Here is a 20,512-nt window from a genome sequence, read left to right as displayed (position 1 = left end):
TTGAGAGTTTGGGGGTAGTGGTGGTGGTAGTTATGGTCTGTCCCCCCCCCCCAGCACCCCTAACTCCCACTCCTCCACTCCCCAGCTCTGACCCTGGCTGAGGTTGGGGTGGCCAGCTTGGCATGAGACTCCACTGGGAGGAAAGGATTCTTCTCTTCGTTTGCTCTGCTTTATTTATCTGGAAATAGGGAAAATGATTGATTGATGGATTGTTGTTTGGGGAGGAGTGAATAGTGCGTTTTGGTTGGAAAACTGTTTCAGACTTACTCTGTGGGGTGGGGCAAGGCCTGGGAGAGTTCCTTAGGAATGTAACTGTTAGGGGAAGTGTTAAAAAAAATCCCTCTTTCGGCTGTTGTTTTTTGTTTTGAAGTGGAATGTTGGTCCAGAAAACAGGCAGTGATGAGTACAGAAAGATAAACAGTGTTTATTTGGGAAGATTCTCTTGCTCCTTTTGTGAAGTCAAGGGAAAGGAAGGGAAGTGCAGCAATTGTTTTGTTTTTTTGTTTTTAATGTTAAATGGTGACCCTTGCTTTTGTCTTTTATTAGACATCTGTCTGGAGTTGAAATGGAAACATTCCAGTTACAAGTGTAGCTAGAGCCTTTGGTTGCAGTTGGATTTGGAGTTTAATTTTTTAGATTTCCCCCTCCCCCTTTTGTTTTTATGGTTCAGGAATATATATCGTAGTGGTGCTTTCTTTTTCTTTTGGTGACACCTCAAAGGTACCAGACTGTTTGGTTAATTATTTAAATTTTGAATTCAAGAGTAGATACGTAGATAATATTTGACTGGAAAAGAAGTCAGAAAAAGATTCCTTGGGCCTGGTTTGGGGCTCTGAGTTGCCTTTAAAATCAATAAACACTGTCTACTATGTATTAGGCACTGGGCCTACAGATGAGTTTAACAATAGTTTGAAAGGTGTAATTTCTAGTATTGATACAGGCCTACTTGAGCTTTTTTGGTTGATCATGTGTGCAAAAGTGAGATCCCTCTCAAGAGTATGACCTGACATTGAATCAGAGTCTTATTTTAAAAGTTTACTTTTGTTTTTACATGTGTGAAATCTTCTTCCTTTATTCTAGGCATCCCATGAAATATTGACTTGAGGTTGGATTGTCTTGAAATCCACCTGACCACTGGCTTACATCACTAAAACCACAGGACAGAGGCCTACCAGAGGAATCTACCTTGGTTGACAAATCAGGCCTATCCGACAGACAAAGAAATATACCTTTTAAGAGTTGAATTTTGATAACTTTTTCATCTGCACTTTATGAATAATGAGATCAAACCAAATCAATATTTCTGCTGATACAAAAGTCTTGGATGAAGAAGGTTTGGAAATACAAACATTTGTGAGTGAAAAAAAATCATAATTTTTATTTTATTTTTTTGAGGTGAGACAAATCTTTTAGATCTACAGAATCCTGTGGAATTTCTGTGCAGTCATCCCTGGGAAAGTCCACTGTAGTGTGCTTTTGGGAAGCAGCTAATAAGCATTGTATGGTGTTTGTGTCTCCTTTCTAAACTCATTATGAGTGCCCAGGCTTCCCCAGCAGAAAAGGGACTGAACCCTGGACTGATGTGCCAGGAAAGCTATGCTTGCAGTGGGACAGATGAAGCTGTCTTTGAGTGTGATGAGTGCTGCAGCTTACAGTGTCCCCGCTGTGAAGAGGAATTGCATAGGCAGGAGAGGCTCCGGAATCATGAGCGACTTAGGCTCAAGCCTGGCCATGTCCCTTATTGTGACCCTTGTAAGGGCCCCAATGGGCACTCCCCTGGAGTTAGGCAGAGGGCAGCAGTGAGGTGCCAGACCTGCAAAATCAATTTGTGCCTGGAGTGTCAGAAAAGGACTCATTCTGGGGGTAGCAAAAGAAGACATCCAGTTACCATCTACCATGTCAGTAAGGCACAGGAGCAGCTGGAAGGAGAAGGCATGGATGAGGAAACTAAGAGGAAGAAGATGACAGAGAAGGTTGTGAGTTTCCTCCTGGTAGATGAAACTGAAGAAATTCAGGTAAGTCTCTGGTTATAGCTGGATTAATTTTTTAGTGCAGATAACTGAAGCTTGAGATCTGGGGCAGTGGTTCTCCACAAGTCTAGACCTTTCCAAGAGGTGGAAAAGCTCAGGTTGCCCCCAAGATTGTAAGAGGATTTTAAATTGTTTTCTGATCGATAACATTTCGGTAAATTCATGAACAAATGTCACTGAAGAACTGTGTGTGTATAGCTGTGAGGCAGAGGAGGCATACTAACAGAGCATCCCATGGTAATATTAGGAAATAAAACTTAGAAATGCTATCTGTATTTTTGAGTGATCTTAAAGGCTTTGCTCAGGAAAGTATCCACAGATTGTGACTCCTTATTTCCTTTATGGTAGAGTTATGATTATTCATTATAATGTCATTCATGCATTATAATTGTAATGGAAAAGCATCTGGGATCATTGAAACTTGATCAATAGGAAATGCTTTGTGAGATTGCTGGAGTTGGTGATGACACTGCATTCACTTGCTATGATCAGGACTGTTCCTTCCAGACCAAAATACCTCATCATAATCCAGAAATTTTTTTTAATAAGCTTGTCAAAATTATATCTATACTGTTTATGTCTATACTGCATCTTGTGTTTTTGATGTATATTACTCTGCCAATCCACACCGATTTCACACTTAACCTCCTTCCTCCATTTCCTTATCTCTGGAGGAGCCGGTAAAATTATGAAGTGATCCATATCCCATTTTGCCTCTAATCAGCAGTACCTTGGTGGGGTGGGACTATGAGTTATAAATTATGTTCACTAACAAAACATCTTGTGATTGGAACAACTTGGATCTGTGTGATCCCTGTTAATTTCTTTATCAGTTTCTTTTTACTATCTCTCTTTGGAATGCAGCCACAGTTCTAATTGCTATGTCATACTTTCAAAATGAGAGGATGAACTGAGCTGAACCGGTACCACTGTCATTTATGCATGATGTGTTGGCACCGAGTTTAGAGACAGCAAGAAAGGGACTTTCTTTCTTGGACTACTAAATCAGGACTAGAATAAGTGTCTTTTGAGGGGGGATTTCTTCCTAAAACATCACAGACTGGGAAAGAACCTTAAAGAAATTAACCACTTTAGTCATCTGCCTTCTGACAGGCCTAAATAGTCCACACAGATCATTGTTCATTCTTCTTTAGGGGATTTTTAGGGATGTAAAGTGTTCTCTGGCAGTCAGTATTACCTTGGGACACATTATTATATACTTTTCATTAAAAAAAAAAAAAAGGAAGACTAGATTAACTCCTCAACTAAACTATAAGCTCCTTGAGGGTAGGGATGACTTCTTAAACTCCTACTGCTGTACCCTGATAGAACTTTACACAATGCTAGTCACATTTTAGGCACTCAATAAATATTATCATAGACTCTTCTCATCTAGTGCAATCCCTACCTGAACAGAAACCACCTTTACACTATCTCCAACCCAAATTCAACAATTCAGTAAATGTTTTAGTGCCTGATCTGTGTTAAACTCTAGGGCTAAATTGCTGAAAGGAACTCATATTTTGCTGCATAGAGTGTATTCAGAGTTAAGTGAATACAAGGGAACTTGAGAGGGAGAGAACTAACTGCTAGTGGCAGGGGAGTAAGAGGAAATACTTGGAGAAGGTGGCACCAGAGCATTCATGGGAAATGATTCTGAGAGATGAGGGGGAGTATATTGGAGGTACTGAGTGTTCTTGATTAATTAGAAAAAGTCGTTTCTCATGAAAACTTTGCATGTTGAAACTTATATCACTTACTATTTTTCCTGTTGTAGCAGCAAGCACCCCAAGCACGTCCTCAGGGTTTGCTGCCCATACAGGTTCTTGGATCTGCTTTGTTAAAGGAAAGCAACTCAAAATGGGTTAACAAGCTTACTTTAATCAGTCAGACATATATCGGTTACCTTGTTCAGGGGAAAAAGGTCAGCACCCCGAACCTCAAAGCATACAGGCAGAATTATCAAGACAGAAACATCAAGTAGACAGATTTCCAAACTGTCCAACCATTACATCCATACCCAGACAACATCTGGGTTTTTCAAAGCCGGGGGACTCTCAACAACGGCTTCCCAGAATTCAGATCAAATCACAGAACACTTCTCAAAGTGAGTCCCAAAACAAAGCTACACATCAGGGCTTATATAGCCTTCTCCTGGCTCAGAGAATGTAACAACCTTTTGGACCCACTGGCCAATCAAAAAGTATCTACTGAAAAACAAGCCTCCCACCCCAGGCTCCACGTGCACTTTAGCCTAGGGGCAGGGAAGATCTTTAAAATTTACATTCTCATTACACCTGTACAGATACAGCTGTAGAACTTGGTCCTTTCCATTTTTTTTTTTTAAGCAGTTGGGGTTAAGTAACTTGCTCAAGGTTACATGGCCAGCTATTTCTAGGTGTGGTGGTAAGTATCAGAGCCCAGATTTGATCCCAGGTCATCCTGACTCTGGGGCTGGTGCTCTTACTCACTGAGCCACCTGGCCACCCATCCTTTCCATTTTTTTAAAACCAAGCCAGGGGGTTTATCTTTTCTGCTTGCTAATATTGATCTCACACTACTGATAGCATTATCCTCTCAAAGCCTCCTGAGCCTAGATCTCTTGGTTGTGATGTAGATGTTAGTTGATTCCTATCAGAAAATGTCAGAATAGTTATGGAAACAGTTCTGTTTTAGGAAAACCCCTTGTTTTGCCTTGAACCATTTTTTTAAATGAAAATCTACATTTATTGCATCCAAAAAGCACTTCAGTTATTTTATACACACATTTCTTCATTCCTTCCCTCCTCCCCCTGCTTTCCAAACCCCTTAGACATCCATGGAGTGACCAGCACTCTAATTCAGCCTTTTGGGTATATCACCTGCATTTTAATACTGAGGCTATCTCAGTGTAGCTGGCTAAATGGATCTTTCCATAAGATATCCCCACATTCTTAGTACTAATTGTACTATGGCTTGAATCATTTTTTAATTGAATAGTTAATGTGGTAATGAATTTGATGGAAAGACTGAACATTGGTCTTAGAAGCTTGCCTGTTATGTAGTAGCTAATTTCTGTGTTCCCACAGAGTGTTTTACTGGTGGAACACTAAAGTAGGAGTCAGAAGACTGCTATTGATTAGAAACTTGGATCAAGTCACTTCATTTTCCTGGGCCTTAGTTTCTTCATCTTGAATAAGAGGGGGTTGGATTAGATGACCTCTAAGATCAGCTCTAAAATTCTAAGTCATTCTTGGTTTCTCATACAGAGAAAGTTATTCACTAGCTTCAGGAGTAGTGTCTGAACCATGTCTTAGATCAAGGGTTCTTAATCTGGCGTTCATGAACTTAGTGTTTTGTTAATAAAATTTCAATATATTTGGTTTCCTTAATTTCATGCTTTTTAGGAACATTATTCTGAGAAGGTATCTATAGGCCTCAACAGACTGTCAAAGGGGTCCATGATTATTGTTACATATGCTAAAGAAAGACTTTTAATTGTATAGAGTTCTAAAGTCAGACACCAAAGAAAGTTAAGCCAACACATTTAACTAGTTTCAAAGTATCTTGGATTAACTTTGGTATTATCTGACAAATGTGGCCCTATTTGGAAAAATCTGAAATATTTCCCTATACTTATTTGAAATAGAGACAGATTAACTAGTGTACAGTTTTCTTGCCTTCTTTCAGCCCCTCCAGAGATACCCAGCTGCTGAAATTAGTATGCTCAGCATTTGGCCATATGCTAAGACTTAGTCTGGGAAAATGGTTATTTCTAGGACTGTTTTCCAGTTGTTTCTGTCGCTTCTCTAGAGCCTATCAGAGCTTGAGGAAACCACAGTGTCTAGCTGGTCTGCCGCTTTGTTTTTGTTTTGTAAGTTTTTATTTTTGTTTTGTAAGTAACTGGTCTCTTCCAGACAGAGGTGGCATCTGAGATTCTAGTTAACTCTATTAATAAGGGGACTAGGAGAAAGAGTGAAGGGAGTACTTATAAATACTTGATTCAACTTAGATTGATCTTGCAGATAAGTTCAAATAACTTTCATCCAAACAAAATTTTTGATTCACTTGTCCCCAAAATAGACCATTTAAAAAAATTCCTCCATCAAAAATTGATCTTTAAATTTTTTTCTTTTTTTTAATAATACCCTTTCTTTCAACATCAGTTAGTTTCCAGAACATCATTCTCTCGTTCTCCTCTGTTATTGGTCTGTCAATGTAAGAAAGGAAAATATTTTAAGCATCTAAAAAAGCTAAGCCTGACAACCTATGTGCTTTGTTCAGTGTCTTATCTTGCCACCTCTTTTAAGTGGAAAGATTTGTGTTACTATGTACTGCCTTTTCTGGATCCAGAAACATCCTCTGAATATTTTCTGATCACTTCAGTAGACTGAGTTCAATTGCCTTTTTGTGCAGTTTGTATTTAACATTATTGTAATTATATCTGTTGTTCACTTGGTTTTGCTTTCTTTTGCATTGCTCAGCTTCACTTGCTATGCCTTGCCATGTTTCTCTTGTGTTCCTCATATTTGAAAGGTTTTCTTTTTCCACCTCTTTAACCCCAGCTAATGTGTTTCTCACTACCATTGCATCTTTCTCTCTGCTTCCCTTTACAGATTTCCTGTAACCATACTCATCCTGAGATGTGTGTAGGGGAGCAGTGAATTGGCAAGATAATTTACCAGTTTTTATTTGTTTGTTTATTTATCTGCTGACTGACTTCCTTTCTCCATCATTAGGAGAGCCAAAGAAGTTTTCATGCCAGAAGTCTCCTGTTCCTAGGTTAGGTACTATCAGTTGCTGCTGAACATGCAGGATGATAAAAACGCATAGCCTTATTTGACCCAAGAATAGTTAATAGAGGGGTAAGGAAAGTAGACACTGGAGAAGATACTTTCCTTGACCCAGGAATAGATAGTTTTTCAACCTTTTGAGTTGAAGAGCCTTTTGAAAACTGGAGTTTAAAAGTGGAATGTGCCTTATTTCCCCCAGTTAAGCTAGTGATGGTTCTAGCCTCCCTCGGACTGCTCCTTTAAGGGGACCCATCATATGTTTGGCTGCTTCACTTGTTTACAGTCCCAGAATAGTGCAACTCAGTGTAGCGGCAAGTACCCCAGCATCCGCAGGGTGTCTGCCAACACAGGTTCTTAGATCTGCTTTTCTAAAGGAAAGCAACTCAAAATGGGTTAACAAGTTTATTTTAATCAATCAAACATACATCGTTTTACCTAGTTCAGGGGGGAAAGGTCAGCACCCTGAACTTCAGAGTATACAGAGGTTACAAGCAGAAACAGATCAAGCAGACAGGCTTCCAAACTGTCCAACCATTACATCCATGCCAAATCACAGTTACCAGAGAGGGAAGCATCAACATCTGGGTTTTCAAAGCCAGGGGGCTCTCAATGGCTGCCCAGAGTCTCATCTGGTCAAATCACACAACACATCTTAACATGTTAACAGTGAGCTCCCAAAGCACTGCCCAATCACACAGCACCAAGGTGTGGGCGTTCCTGAAAAACAAGGCTCCTGCCACTGGCTCCATGTGACCACATTCAGCCTGTTAGGGGGCAGAGTATATTTTCAAATCAGGGAAGGTTCTCAGAGTCTCAGTCAGCCCATCACAGGGCCTAGGGGCAGGGAGGATCTTTAAATTTGCATTTCCGTTACACTCGGAATGCTGGGGCTTCACTTCCCTCCTTTCTACTTCCCTACCCTCATTGGTTAAACCAAGTTTGGATGTAGTGGGATAGAAGAATGAAAAGTAGCGGTATATATTTTCCTGTCACATGGGAAATCCCTGACTACAAACCTGCTGTTACAGGTTTGCCACATTCTTTTGCTCATTCTGTTTTAGTCCCATCAACCCTACATTCCTTGGCTTTTCACATTACTGAGGGAGTAAATTCAGCTCAATTTCTAATATGGGGAAGCACTTTGGAATACCAGCTATTTCCATCTTTGTTACCCTGATATGCAGGCCAAAAGCACTGCAGGCCAACAAAGTAATAAAAGGTGGAGTTGTGATTTCCTATGTCTTTCATAAAGGTCCAGACTTGCCACCTTGATTGTTAGTGTAAAGGTCATTTTGGGGAAGGATTGAATCATGACTTAAATATACTTGTTACTTTTTTCCTGTTTGCTGTGTATGACATGGTTGTTCATTTAAATTAGATTAACAAAAATCTTACACGAACCGTTTTCAGTCTCCAAAATCATCTTTTATTTCTAGTCTTCTGTCTTAGCTGCTGCCTATAAATGTCTTCACATTTCTCCCATCCTTGTAAAACCTTTGTTTGACATCCTCCCTCCCCGCCAGTTCCCTCAAGCTTTTGGCATATATCTCTTTTCCCTGTTCCTTGCCAGAGAAAATTATTAAGCCATAGGTACTCTATTTATTACTTGCTTAGATTTTGTTTGATGAAGATAGTCTTAGAGGACTAATGTAAAACAATTTTTAATATATATCATATCTATAATATATAACATATTTCCTGTTCCTTCCAGTTTGCTTGCTCAACTTGATTCAGTTCTTTCTAGTCAGTCATCTCTTTGAAAATGTTGAACTTCTGGATCTGGATCAACATTTATGTTATATGGATGTATTACTTTTGTTTCCACATATTTCCCTTTCCCTCTTCTACTCAGCAAATCATTCCTTGTATCAAAGAATAAAATCAAGGGTTGGGGAAGCAATTTTGGGAATAATCAACCTGTCACCCAAATCTGACAGTACTGCATTTACCTTGTTCTGTAAACATGGACCAATTAAAAAACTCATTGTTGAGAATAGATTGAGCATTTGTAGCCTCATGTGGGAAGAGAATATACATAGCCATAGGGAACAAGCAGTGGATAGTGTGTTAGAATTGGAGTTAGGAAGAAGTGAGCTCAAATGCTGCCTCAGACACTGGAAGGCAATGGAGAGAGAGAGCACTGGAACTGAAGTCAGGAAGACTTTGAGTTCAAATTTGGTCTGCCTATGTGACCCAGGGTAAATCACTTAACATTTCTCAGTCTCAGCTTCCTCATTTGTAAAATGAGGATGGTAATAGTACCTCCCTTACAGGGTTGTTGTGAGGATCAGATCAAAGGAGATAGATAACATGGGAAGTATTTTGTAAACCTTATAGTACTAGATAAAGTTAAGACTATTATTATTAAGCACCAACTCTAGAGACACTAGGAATATACATGAAGATGTTGGAGTCACTTACATAGAGATGATAGTTGAACCCCCAGATGTTGATGAAGTTACCGAGAGAGAACAGAGAGAAGAAGGGAGGACCCAGGATAGAATCTTGGTAGTAAACCTAGTCAGGGTATGTTTTATTATGGGGATAGTTTATTATGGCTGATGATCCAGCAAAAGAGGCTTAGAATATTAGATAAGTTATAAGAGAAAGCAGTATTACTAAAAAGCCAGAGAGGAACAATTCAAATACTACAGAGAGGTCAAGAAGAATGAAGCCTGAGAAAAGGCCCCTGGATTTGGCAATGAAGAAATCATTGGTAACTCAGTACAGAAAAACTCAGTATAGTGGGTTACATAGCACTGGCCTGTGCAGAATAAGACTGGGAGGAGAAAGATGGAAACAGAAACAAGATTGGGTGGTAGGGGCAGCAAAGCCCAAAGCAATGGCATAATCTCCATTGGAAACATTGTTTGTCTAGCTGGTTCCTATCAGAGAACCATAAAAAAAAAAAAAAACCTTAGGTCTTCACTAGACTATGTTGGTTTTAAATTGTTCTTTAATTTTTTTTCTTTTGGGAGGGCAGTTGGGGTTCAGTGACTTGCCCAAGGTCACACGGCTAGTTTTTGTGTCTGAGGCTGGATTTGAACTCAGGTCTTCCTGACTCCAGGGCCGGTGCTCTATTCACTGTGCCACCTAGCCGCCCCATAAATTGTTCAGTATTTGCTTAAAAAAATTTTTTTTTGCAAAGCAGTTGTCCATTAACCTATATGTATATTTATATATATAGATGTAGTATAGAGCATTTTGGGTTCTCTCCCTTTCATCCTAATGGCTTCCCTGCCTTTAGGGAAAAAAGCCTGAGTGAAATCCCTTTTTGGTTTTCTAAAGAGTGAACACAGCCTATGATTACTGAGAAACATTAGACTGAATATGAATCCAACAGTGAGAAAGACATTAAAACTCCCTCTTACATGTCTTTAATCTGTGCTCAGTAATACTTGAGATCTCTCAGACTTTGTCATCTAGTTATTAGTGTCAGAATTACTCAAACAGGACTTTGAGCAGTTTCCTTGGGTAACCTTTCTGAATATTACAGGGTCCATTTAAAAGTTGACCTATATAGTATATGAGCTACTATGACTCAGCTTTTCAGTGGGCCATCTTGACATATTTCCTGTTCCTTTGTTTTGCTCAACTTGATTCAGTTCTTTCTAGTCAATAACTTATTCGAAAATGTTGATCTTATGGATTTGTACAAGGGATTAATGTGACCAGGAAAAGGGGATTCTGTGGGTGTTATGTCTAGATTCTTTGAGCCATGAAATACTGTAACAGATGGGTGTTTATTAAGTTGGCCTTGAATGTTTTCCATGTAGATGGGTCTCTTTGCAGTGCTGCCATTGACTTTGACCTGGAGGCTCTTTTGAGAACTTGGCTTCTAGTACTGTACTTTCTGGGGAATTTTTTTTTTTTTAAGCAATTGGGGTTAAGTAACTTGCTCAAGGTTATACGGCCAGTTATTATTTCTGGGTGTGGTGCTGAGTATCTGAGCCCGGATTTGATCCAGGTCATCCCGACACTGGAGCCGGTGCTCTTACTTGCTGTGCTACCTGGCCGCCCCCTTTCTGGGGAATTTTTTTTGGCCCTAGAAGCTTCTTATAAAATCACTAAAACCTGGGGTTAGAAATCCTAACTGATTTTGCCTTGATGCATCTGAGATAAGAGAAAATTAAATAAGGAGTTCAAATAGAACATATTAAGTCGTAGCTGAAATGAACCTAAAGCAGGAAAAAGTGTGTTTCCATGGGAATAGTGTAATGTAATACCAAGCAAAGGCAACTTCCCAGGTTCAAAATACCAGCATAGGTGCTCTCTATTTTATTCAGTAACAAACCAAGAACAGAGAAGATCAAAACATGACATCATTCCAAATACAGCATTTACTAAGTGTGATTAAATAATCTCCAAGGACTACCCCACCCCAGGACCTTCCAATCATTCAATCAATTACAAAGTCCCGGTTCTAAATACTACTCCACCCCTAGGCTATACCTTCATTTTGTCCACCACAAAACCCCTCTTCTCAAATGGAGATTAGTTTCCAAACATAGGTAAAGTACCTTCATTTGTCAATCACAGAGCACAATAAGGTCAAAAGTTCCCCACTCCTGGATCACAATTGAATCTACCCCAGAGTTACATCAAGTTTAAACACAGCACTTAATACCCAAATGGAGGTCTTTTCTTCATCTTGACACGAGGCAAGTTCTCAGCAATCTTAGTTCCTGGGGAGACAAGGCTTAGCAAGGCCATAAGATACATTGCCAGTCCCTTCATGAATTCATCCTCTGTCTGTAGAACAGTCCTAGAACCCCTGAACACATTAGCAAAGCCCTCTCCCAGGATTTCTGTAAACATACAACAAGAAAATCCTTCTTCAGGGCTTCTGAACCAACAGAAAGGCTCCCAGACCCCTGCAACAACAGCACTGTCCCTCACCAGTGGACAGTATTCACTCTCTGTCTGCAGGACAGTCGCAGGCCTTCTTAGCGAACAGCCAGGTTCCAGGACTTATTCAACAAAAGGACTGTCTTTCACCAGTGGACAAATATGGCAAAACAACATCAAAACAGACAGACAAAGTACCAGCAAAACAGCCATGTCTCCTCAGTCCTTGGCAGCTCAGGGGGCAGGTCTCAAAAGTCCAGGGCAATTCAAATCGGCCACCAGCAATTCTCTTAGTCTCTCTCTCTCTCCACGAGGTGCAGCTTCCAAAAAGATCTTCCGCCTCTCTCTAGTGTCTCTCCAAATCTACCTCACCAGCTCCTCCCAGTTCAGGACTTTCTTTTCACATCAACAAGCCCATCCCACAGGTGGGATTAACAAACTCTGGGTTTTAACACAATCAATTTGAAAACCAAGCCAATACAGGGGAATCTTTAATTGCCATTACTATCACAAATAGGAAGAATGTCTTGATTTTTTGATTGCAGTTTATTTGGCTGTTTTGTACTGCCACTTGAATGGAGCTCCATAGGTGTATGTATATTAGCTCATTTTTCATCACCCAGACTTTGGCTTCACTTCACTAGAGGATGTCTGCTTTCTGGTTATTGCTGGAAAGCGTGTGTGTGTGTGTGTGTGTGTGTGTGTGTGTCTCTGTGTCTGTGTCTGTGTCTGTGTGTCTGTGTGTGTGTGTCTGTGTCTGTCTGTCTGTGTGTCTCCTTCTCCTTAGGGTTGGACTATAGCCAGCAGCTTCAGAAGCAATATGATTCCAGTCACAAAAGAACTGAGAACCTAACACTGGCATGTAAGGAAACCTCAACTCCATTGGCCTGCTGCAGTATAATCTACTTTGAATTGGGCTTACCGAACTGTTGTGTATCCAAGATTTAGGGACACAAGGGGTCTTAAGGTAATCTAGTCCAGCCTCTTCATTTTACAGATGAGGAAACTGAGGCCCAGAGAAGTTTAAATCATTTGTTACAATCATACAGGTAATTAAGTGGCAGAGTTGAGATTAAGAATCAGGTTCTTAAAGAAAATCTAGAATTTAAAAAGGCTAACTGCTTTATTATTACTTGGTGAACTGTGAGAAACAGTTGGACAAATATGGTCTTATTTTTCAGTGTAGGTGAGTAACTTGACTCACCTTATGAGTTTGGGGCACAGATATGAGATTCTCAAACCCGGAAAAACACCCTTTTGGCCAGAGCCTCTGCCCCACTTCTTCTTCCTTCTTATATGGGTCTATAATTTTTAGTCATTTCATGTCTACATTATCATTTTTCTCCTTGAAGAAAATAAAAATCCTGCTACAGCCAACTCTTATCAATATGTGAATTATCTGCAATAGTATTTTAATCTTAGATTAGCTTCTGTCCATTTGATATGTACCTTAAAAGTACAAACTAATTTGAACATTAATTTAAACAACATATTTGGCAAGGTAAATCTGGCACCACTTTGGGGGGAAAATTCTTATATTCTAGAACCAGACATAAATGATTATCTGCTTATTTGAATTATTCATGGCACCGTTTTACCTTCATTATTATTACAGATAATTGATTTCATTTAAATGTAGTCTTAGATCTGAAAATCTTAAGGAGTCAGCTTTATCATTTTACTAGTTAAGAACCTTTTGTCAGTTATATAGGTCTAACCAAGTGCTTAAGAAGCTTCAGTGGCTTCCTCTAGGCCCTAGAATAAAATACAAACTTCTCTGGTATTTAAAGCCCTTTGAAGCCTTGCTCCAACCTGTCTTTCCAGACTTATTTCGTATTACTCCCCCTCACACACTCTGTGTTCCAGCCAAACTAGCCTGCTGCTTGTTCCCCTGTACACGACTTTCCGCCTCCTATCTCTCTGCCTTTCTAAGACTGTCTCCCATGCCTCAGATGGTTCTCTTTCTTACCTCCTTTTCTTTGAGCACCACCCAAGTTTAGCTCATGCTGAGTTCTTACAGTCTGCCTTTCTTGATGCCACCCCATTGTCTCCCCCCCAAAAAATTTACTTTGTATTAATTTATATTTACTTATCTGTGTACATGTTGTTTCCCTACCTCCTCCCCCCCCCATAATTTAATCTTCTTGAGGCAAGAATTGTTTTTTTAATTTGTATTCCCAGTGTCTGATACATAGGTGCTTATTATACTTGTTAAATTGAATTGAGTACCTGCACTGAAGTGTCATTTAAAGGTAAAAAGACCATGTAATGATAATGTTCCCCTTGGTCTTCTATGGCACTGTAATGGTAATATAATTTTGAATTTAAAGATCCCTTTGTGTTGGCAAAAGTAGCAGGTACTTACCACTTAGTAACTGATCAAGCCTCTGTTTGGGGCAACAGAAGGTATGAACGCCTGACTCCTGTTAACTGAAGTAACAGGAAGGGGTTGGCTGAAGGAAGTAGGTAATACTGTTTATATAAGAAAAGGCCCAGAGGAGCACAGTTAGAATTTCCTTGAGACCAAGATCTGGTGGCAGAACAGCCACAGAAGAATGGAGAACTGAGTCCTGAAAACTGGTGATTGTGTAGCTTCTTCTGAACAGGAGCCCAGAGCCAGGATTGTGTAGCTTCTTCTGAACAGGAGCCCAGAGCCAGGAACTGGAGCCAGGAGCCAGGAGTCTGGAGCCTGGAGCCCAGGCTGAGAACAGGTCCCAAGTCAAGATGAAAAGACCTCTCCTTGGGTACTGAGTAATTATGGATTTATAGTTTACTAGTGACCTAAGGGGTGGAGGGGTTTTGTGTATGATACTTAGTAAGACTTTACTGAATAAGTGGCTGATTTTATTTTTAGTACTTTGAGATATTGTTACTAAGTGACTGTTAGAGTTAACTTAAGAGGGACTATTTTACTTTGAGACTATGTTGTGAATATTATATTGTGATTTTCTGTGATAAGTTGTAATATGGTGAATGCTGTATTTTGAATTATGCTGTACCTTGATTTTCCATGTATGTTTTGCTTTTGTTATGGAATAGAGTGATCACTATACTGAGTAATCAGAACCTTAAAAAAGCTGTTCACAGTAGCAGTTCTTCTGGATAGCTTCTGTGCATGGCATTACAGGCACTTTTCTTTTAAAAAGCATAAATTGATTTTGCTTGATATACCCTAATGGTATTTGAAAGCAGGAAAAAGGATAGGGGTTATCTCCTAACTGATAGAGAATTTGAGATAACAGGGAATTAAAATAAGTTGCATAAGGTCACATGATCTTTGGAGTTAAGACAAGACCCTCAGTATCCTAATTTTAAGCTTGATATTCTTTGTTGGGTTTTTTTTTGTTGTTGTTTTTGCTTTTTGGAAGGCAGTTGGGGTCAAGTGACTTGCCCAAGGTCACATGGCTAGTTTTTGTGTTAAGTGTCTGAGGCCGGATTTGAACTCAGGGCCTGACTCTAGGGCTGGCACTTTATTAACTGCGTCACCTAGCCACCCCAAGCCTGATATTCTTAATATCAACTATCAAAACCTGTGCTAGACTTTATTGTTGACCATTCAGAAAAGCATGGAAAGGCTATAACTTTGAAAAGCGGTGGGCTAGGTAAGCGTATAAAGAAGAGATTTGTGAGGATGTTGTCTTGTTATTTACCTCTGGGAGTTCTAGCTAGCTCTCAGAGCTGTTGAACCTTACCTTGGAAAAGCCACTCTTCATATATAAGCGGAGAATGGAATAGAGTGAGTTAGGTGTGGTTGAAGAAACTGAGTCACCATTCTAAAAATAAATCCTTCAAAGACTCAGTCCTGTGGTTCATCTCATCATTAACATATCTAGTTCTTTCCTACCAGAGAAAGAGGAAAATTGTGAGCAGTTTATGAGAGAATGTGGCCAGTAGTAATTAAGTGAAATCTTGGAAGGGAACTCCTCCCCTCTCAAATAATGAAATGTTTTGGGGGACATTGGAGTGGAAGAAAGTGAACTTTGACCCCTTAGGTAGCATGTTTGATGTACTTGTTATATTTCTCTTTAGTCCACAGGTCTTAAGGGAACAATTGGCTGAGAAATGATGTTTGTGTTTACCTATGAAAATGTGTATATACATGTGTGTTTGTGTGTGTGTATATGCACTGTCCATCCATCCCCAATCACATACACATACACTTAGAATCTTAAGTATTGCATTGGGAAAATGTTTGAGGTAGGAGGGACTTCCTCTTAGTAAGAATTATTAAAGAAGTTACATTTCAGTAATACTTTGGCCTTTCAGACAAGGACAACTTTTCATCTCTTTGACATGATTTAGGTAAAGCTTTACCTACAAGCAAGATGAAGAATTGAGACAATCTAATGTACTTTTTTTTTTTTGAGGGGGGAAGGCAAGGCAGTTGGGGTTAAGTGACTTGCCCTCGTCACACAGCTAGTTAAGTGTCAAGTGTTTGAGGCTGGATTTGAACTCGGGTCTTTCTGACTTAAGGGCCTGTGCTCTATTTGCTGCACTGCCTAGCTGCCCCTAAAGTACTTTTTAACCTATTCAAAACTCAGAATCTTCCTTCCTTCCTTCCTTCTTTCTCTCCTTTCTTCCTTCCTTCCCTCCCTTCTTTCCTGCAATAAAAGCTCAGGTAGAGGAGCAGTAGGAAACTTAACCCATTTTTCATGTTTGCTTCTATCTCCCAGGATTTTTCCTCCTGGGGCATTTAAATGCAGCACAAGTATAATGCAGATGACTTTGATCAGGTTGGTGTGGTGTAGTGGAAAGAACCCTAAATTAAAGTTGAAGGCCTTTGCTGTTTACTTCTTGTATATGACTTTGGTAAATCACTTAAACTTTATGGGGTTCAGTTTTCTCATCTATGAGTGAGATGAACTAGACCTTGAAGATGCTTTCTGTCTCCAAATTCTGTGATCCTAAGTTATGTTTAGGTGTGGAGGGGCAAGCACATATTTAATCAGTTCAAGCTCTCTGATCCAAGGGGAACAGGCAGGGCTAGTATCCAGATATGACAATAGACTGCAGAAACTAGGAAGAGAACATCCAGAGGTCTACCAGGGTGAGAGAACAAATAGGGAGTCCGATTAGGTAGCAGGAATTAAGAGTTAGGATGAGACTGGTGAGCCAAGAAGTCAGGTCAACAGAGTTAGAACTGGGACCTAGAAACAAAAATAATAAAGGTATTTGTATCAGAGCGGGGGGTATTGAAAACCCGTATGTGGATATTTACACACACACACACACACACACACACACACACACACACACACACACATACACACACAGTATTTCTTGACAAGAGCTGGAACTCTTGTTCTCCATCTGGAGGTCAAGGTAAATGAACTGTATGATCAGAGAGGAATGGCATAAAAGACAGAGTCTCAGTCTTGGAAATTTGCTGTCCTGTTCCATAAGGAATTGGAAGTTTTTCTAAAGGAACTTCAATTTAGCCTATGATCATGAAATGAAACCCTATGATGTAGATTGATGTAATGTGGATAGTGTTGATCTTAGAGTTAGGAAGACCTGGATTCAAATCATACCTTGGACACTTAGTAGCTAGCTGTGTGATCCTAGACAAGTCACTTGTTAACCTTTCTGAGTCTCAGTTCTTCATCTCTAAGATGAAAGGGTAGGTCCCTTCCAGGGTTGTTGCTTCCAGCTTTAAATCTAAATGCTCATCGTGGTTGTGGCCCCACATACAAGCCAGACTGCTTCTCTCCTGGTTAACTGACTTGAAATTTGCTTTCTGAACTGGTGTTTGAGAATGTTGAATTCTACCCACCCAGCCCTGGCTTTGGCTTTAGAAGGCCTGGGTTTATAGTCTTAATTCTCACTTCCCTAGTTAATTGTAGACAGATAACTTGATTTCTCTGGGTATCAGTTTCCTGATTTATAAAATTTCAATTCAATTCTATTCAGTAAATCTTTTAAGTGCCTACTCTGTGACAGGTACTAAGTGCTGGGGATACAAATAAGAAAAGAAAACCAGCCCCTGGCCTGTAGCTGCTTAAAATCTAGTTAGGGGAATACAACACAAAAAAGGAAGCTGAAAAGGGGGCAAAGGACCTGGGTGACTGATGTGGGGGCACATTCCCTGGGTGAATTCAAGCAGAGCAGCTGATAGAAAATGGTAGTACCCAGAAGGTTGTGATGCCTTTATAAAAGAAGGCTTTGGGAGGAGTTTAGTATTTTACCCTTCAGTCCTCCATTCAGAGGAGAAAGGCAACTAAGAGTGAGTTGAGGAAGTGTAGAGTATCAGAACCTGAGTCATTCTTGGTAGTGATGAGATTTCAGGTGATCCTAGAGATGGGGAGGGAGGGGATGAGGGGATTGGACTAGATGGTTTATAGGGTCCCTTCCAATTCAAGTCAATGGTCTTACTTTTGACCTGGTAGTGGTGATGGTTGTTTAGTTGTTTTTAGTCCTAACTCTTTTTTTTTCTTTTTGGAGGGCAGTTGGGGTCAAGTGTGACTTGCCCAAAGTCACATGGCTAGTAAGTGTATCAAGTGTCTGAGGCTGGACCTGAACTCAGGTCCTCCTGACTCCAGGGCCGGCACTCCACTCACTGTGCCACCTAGCTGCCCCTCCTGTTTGACTCTTTATAATCCCTTTTGGGATTTTCTTGGCAGAGATACTGGAGGGGTTTGCTATTTTCTTCTCTAGCTCATTTTACAGATGAGGAAATTGAGGCAAAAAGGGTTAAGTGCTTTACCCAGGGTCACACAGCTAGTCACTGTTTGAGGCTGGATTTGAACTTGGATATCCCTGACTCTAGGCTCAGCACTCTTTGCCATTGCATCAGCTAGCTGCCCCTGACCTGGTAAGAATGGAAAAATATTAACTGAGTGCTATGGAAGCTAGGACTGGATAGAAAAACTGGGAGTCATCTCCTTAGAGATGATACCTTACAGTCTTTTGGCTGGCCCTCTGGGTTCTGGACCTTTTATTACTTACTGTAGTTTTAAGTTCACAACAAAGTAAGACTAACAGTTCAAGTGCTGTAAAAGTTACTAGGAATTCATCTTTAGGAGATGCTGTTATAGATAAGACTCTGCTAAATCTTTGCTCTTCCACATGAGAAGGGGGAGAAATGTAGAAATAATCATTGATTGGTTCAAAGGTTAGAGCTTGGCTCAAATTGTTAGAATTCTGTTGTCCTTGGTAATAGGTTTGACTTCTCATAGCAATTTGATCTGGTGAAAAAAGCTGGTTTTGTTTTTTTTTTCACTGCCTCAGGGACAGACTTCCATATTTCTAGGGCTATGGTGATTATAATTAATGTGAATTAGCTGCTTCTGTCGAGAATCTGAAGAAAGTCTTTTGTGGAGAGTGACTCAAGAAAGAACCATAATGATTGAATTACTTAATTCAGGAAACTGCCATGATTTCTGCTCCCAGTACAATTCACATCAGCTCTTTCCTCAGCCCCTTACATATCTCTCAAGGTCCTCTCTGCACCTCCCCCCTCCAGCCCCACCCCCGCCCCAAGCTATATTGGCATGATGAAAGTCTTACTTTCCTCATTTGTAAAATGGATGACAGTGATAGTAGCACCTACCTCAAAATGAGATCACTCTTAAAAAGCACTATGTAGTAAAGATGAAGGCCCTTGGAAAGGCTTCATGTGGGGAATTCTTATAACATCCCTTGCTAGTTTTGTCTGCAGGTTAATGGCTAGATATTTCTCAGAATGTGGCCTTCTCTGAATTCTCAGCACTGGCAAGGTGGTGGTTAGGGACAGTTGTATTTCTTAGGCAAACTTGTGGAAGGGCTAGAAGCAGTTGAGATAAAGAAATTCAGCAGTCTGAGTCTAACTAGAGATGGGTTGGAGATGATGGATAGTGATGGGACAGGGGACTGCTTTTCCTTTCCCACCTTTCCTCACTTCATTGTACTGTGATGGTAAAGGATGACCATCCAGAATGGGTGGTATTGAACTAACAAGCTTGTAAAAGAAGGTGGCAGTGTGCTACAGTGTGAAGAAGCCTGCACCTGGAGACAGAAGACCCAGCCTAAAGACCTGCATCTGTTACTTAATAGCTGAACAAGTAATTCAACCTGTATGTGCACCTGTTTTGTAAAAATGGTGATGCTGTTTGCACATCTAGCCCATGGGTTGTTGTGTGAGGAGAAAATTTCTTAACAATTAGCCTTCAAGAAGTGAAAAGTGGTGCCTGAGGAGGGAGAAACTCATCTTTAAAATAATATTTTGGGGGCAAGCTAGGTGGTGCAGTAAATAGAGCACTGGCTCTGGAGGCAGGAGAACCTGAGTTCAAATCAGGTCTCAGTCATTTTACACTTACTAGCTCTGTGACCTTGGGCAAGTCACTTAACCCCAATTGCCCTGCCTTTCCCCATCCAAAAAAAAGACAAAAAAATTTGTTCTTTTGTTTCCCCCTACATCACTGTTACTACCCAGTAGATCCTTTTAGCTCCACAGTAGAATTCCTCCTTGTAACAAATAAATATAGCTGAGCAAAACAGATCTACATATAAGTCTTATCTGAAAATATATGCCTAATTCTATACTACCTAGCAGACTCCAGTGTTCTGGAATCTTCCAGGGTTGTATTTTCCTTTGCTTTAGTGTGGTCGTCCTGTAAGTTATTCTCATTCTTCTTACTCTACTCTTTATCAGTCATATGTCTTTCAAAGTTTCTCTGAATTTGTCATTTCTTAAGTTGTAAATACAGCCTGTAGCACAATATTTTTTTTTTTAAAGCAGTCGGGGTTAAGTAACTTGCTCAAGGTTACACGGCCAGTTATTTCTGAGTGTGTTGCTAAGTATCTGAGCGCGGATTTGATCCCCAGGTCATCCCGACACTGGAGCCAGTGCTCTTACTCGCTGAGTCACCTGGCTGCCCCTATAGC

The 20,512-nt window shown here is 40.2% G+C and overlaps 1 protein-coding gene across 4 annotated transcripts in view; it reads left to right on the top strand.

Moving 5' to 3' along the window:
• Positions 1-20,512, top strand: part of ZFYVE1 (zinc finger FYVE-type containing 1) — a 72,450-nt gene that overhangs the window by 735 nt on the left and 51,203 nt on the right. For 3 of the 4 annotated variants that reach the window (XM_069092095.1, XM_069092097.1, XM_069092093.1), the window contains exon 2: positions 1,081-2,015. In XM_069092095.1, coding sequence (XP_068948196.1) covers positions 1,533-2,015 — 483 coding nt within the window. In that variant the 5' untranslated portion in view covers positions 1,081-1,532. Of the gene's footprint in view, positions 1-36; positions 2,016-20,512 lie in introns of those variants that run through there. The other variant, XM_069092094.1, reaches the window with a different exon arrangement.

The sequence above is a fragment of the Petaurus breviceps genome, unplaced genomic scaffold (genome assembly GCF_028583685.1).
Source record: "Petaurus breviceps papuanus isolate PSGF00001 unplaced genomic scaffold, PetGlider_PUasm1.0 189, whole genome shotgun sequence".
NCBI classification, from domain to species: Eukaryota; Metazoa; Chordata; class Mammalia; order Diprotodontia; family Petauridae; genus Petaurus; species Petaurus breviceps.
Note: the sequence above shows the minus strand (reverse complement) of the source record. Positions and strands in the feature narration are given on the sequence as shown.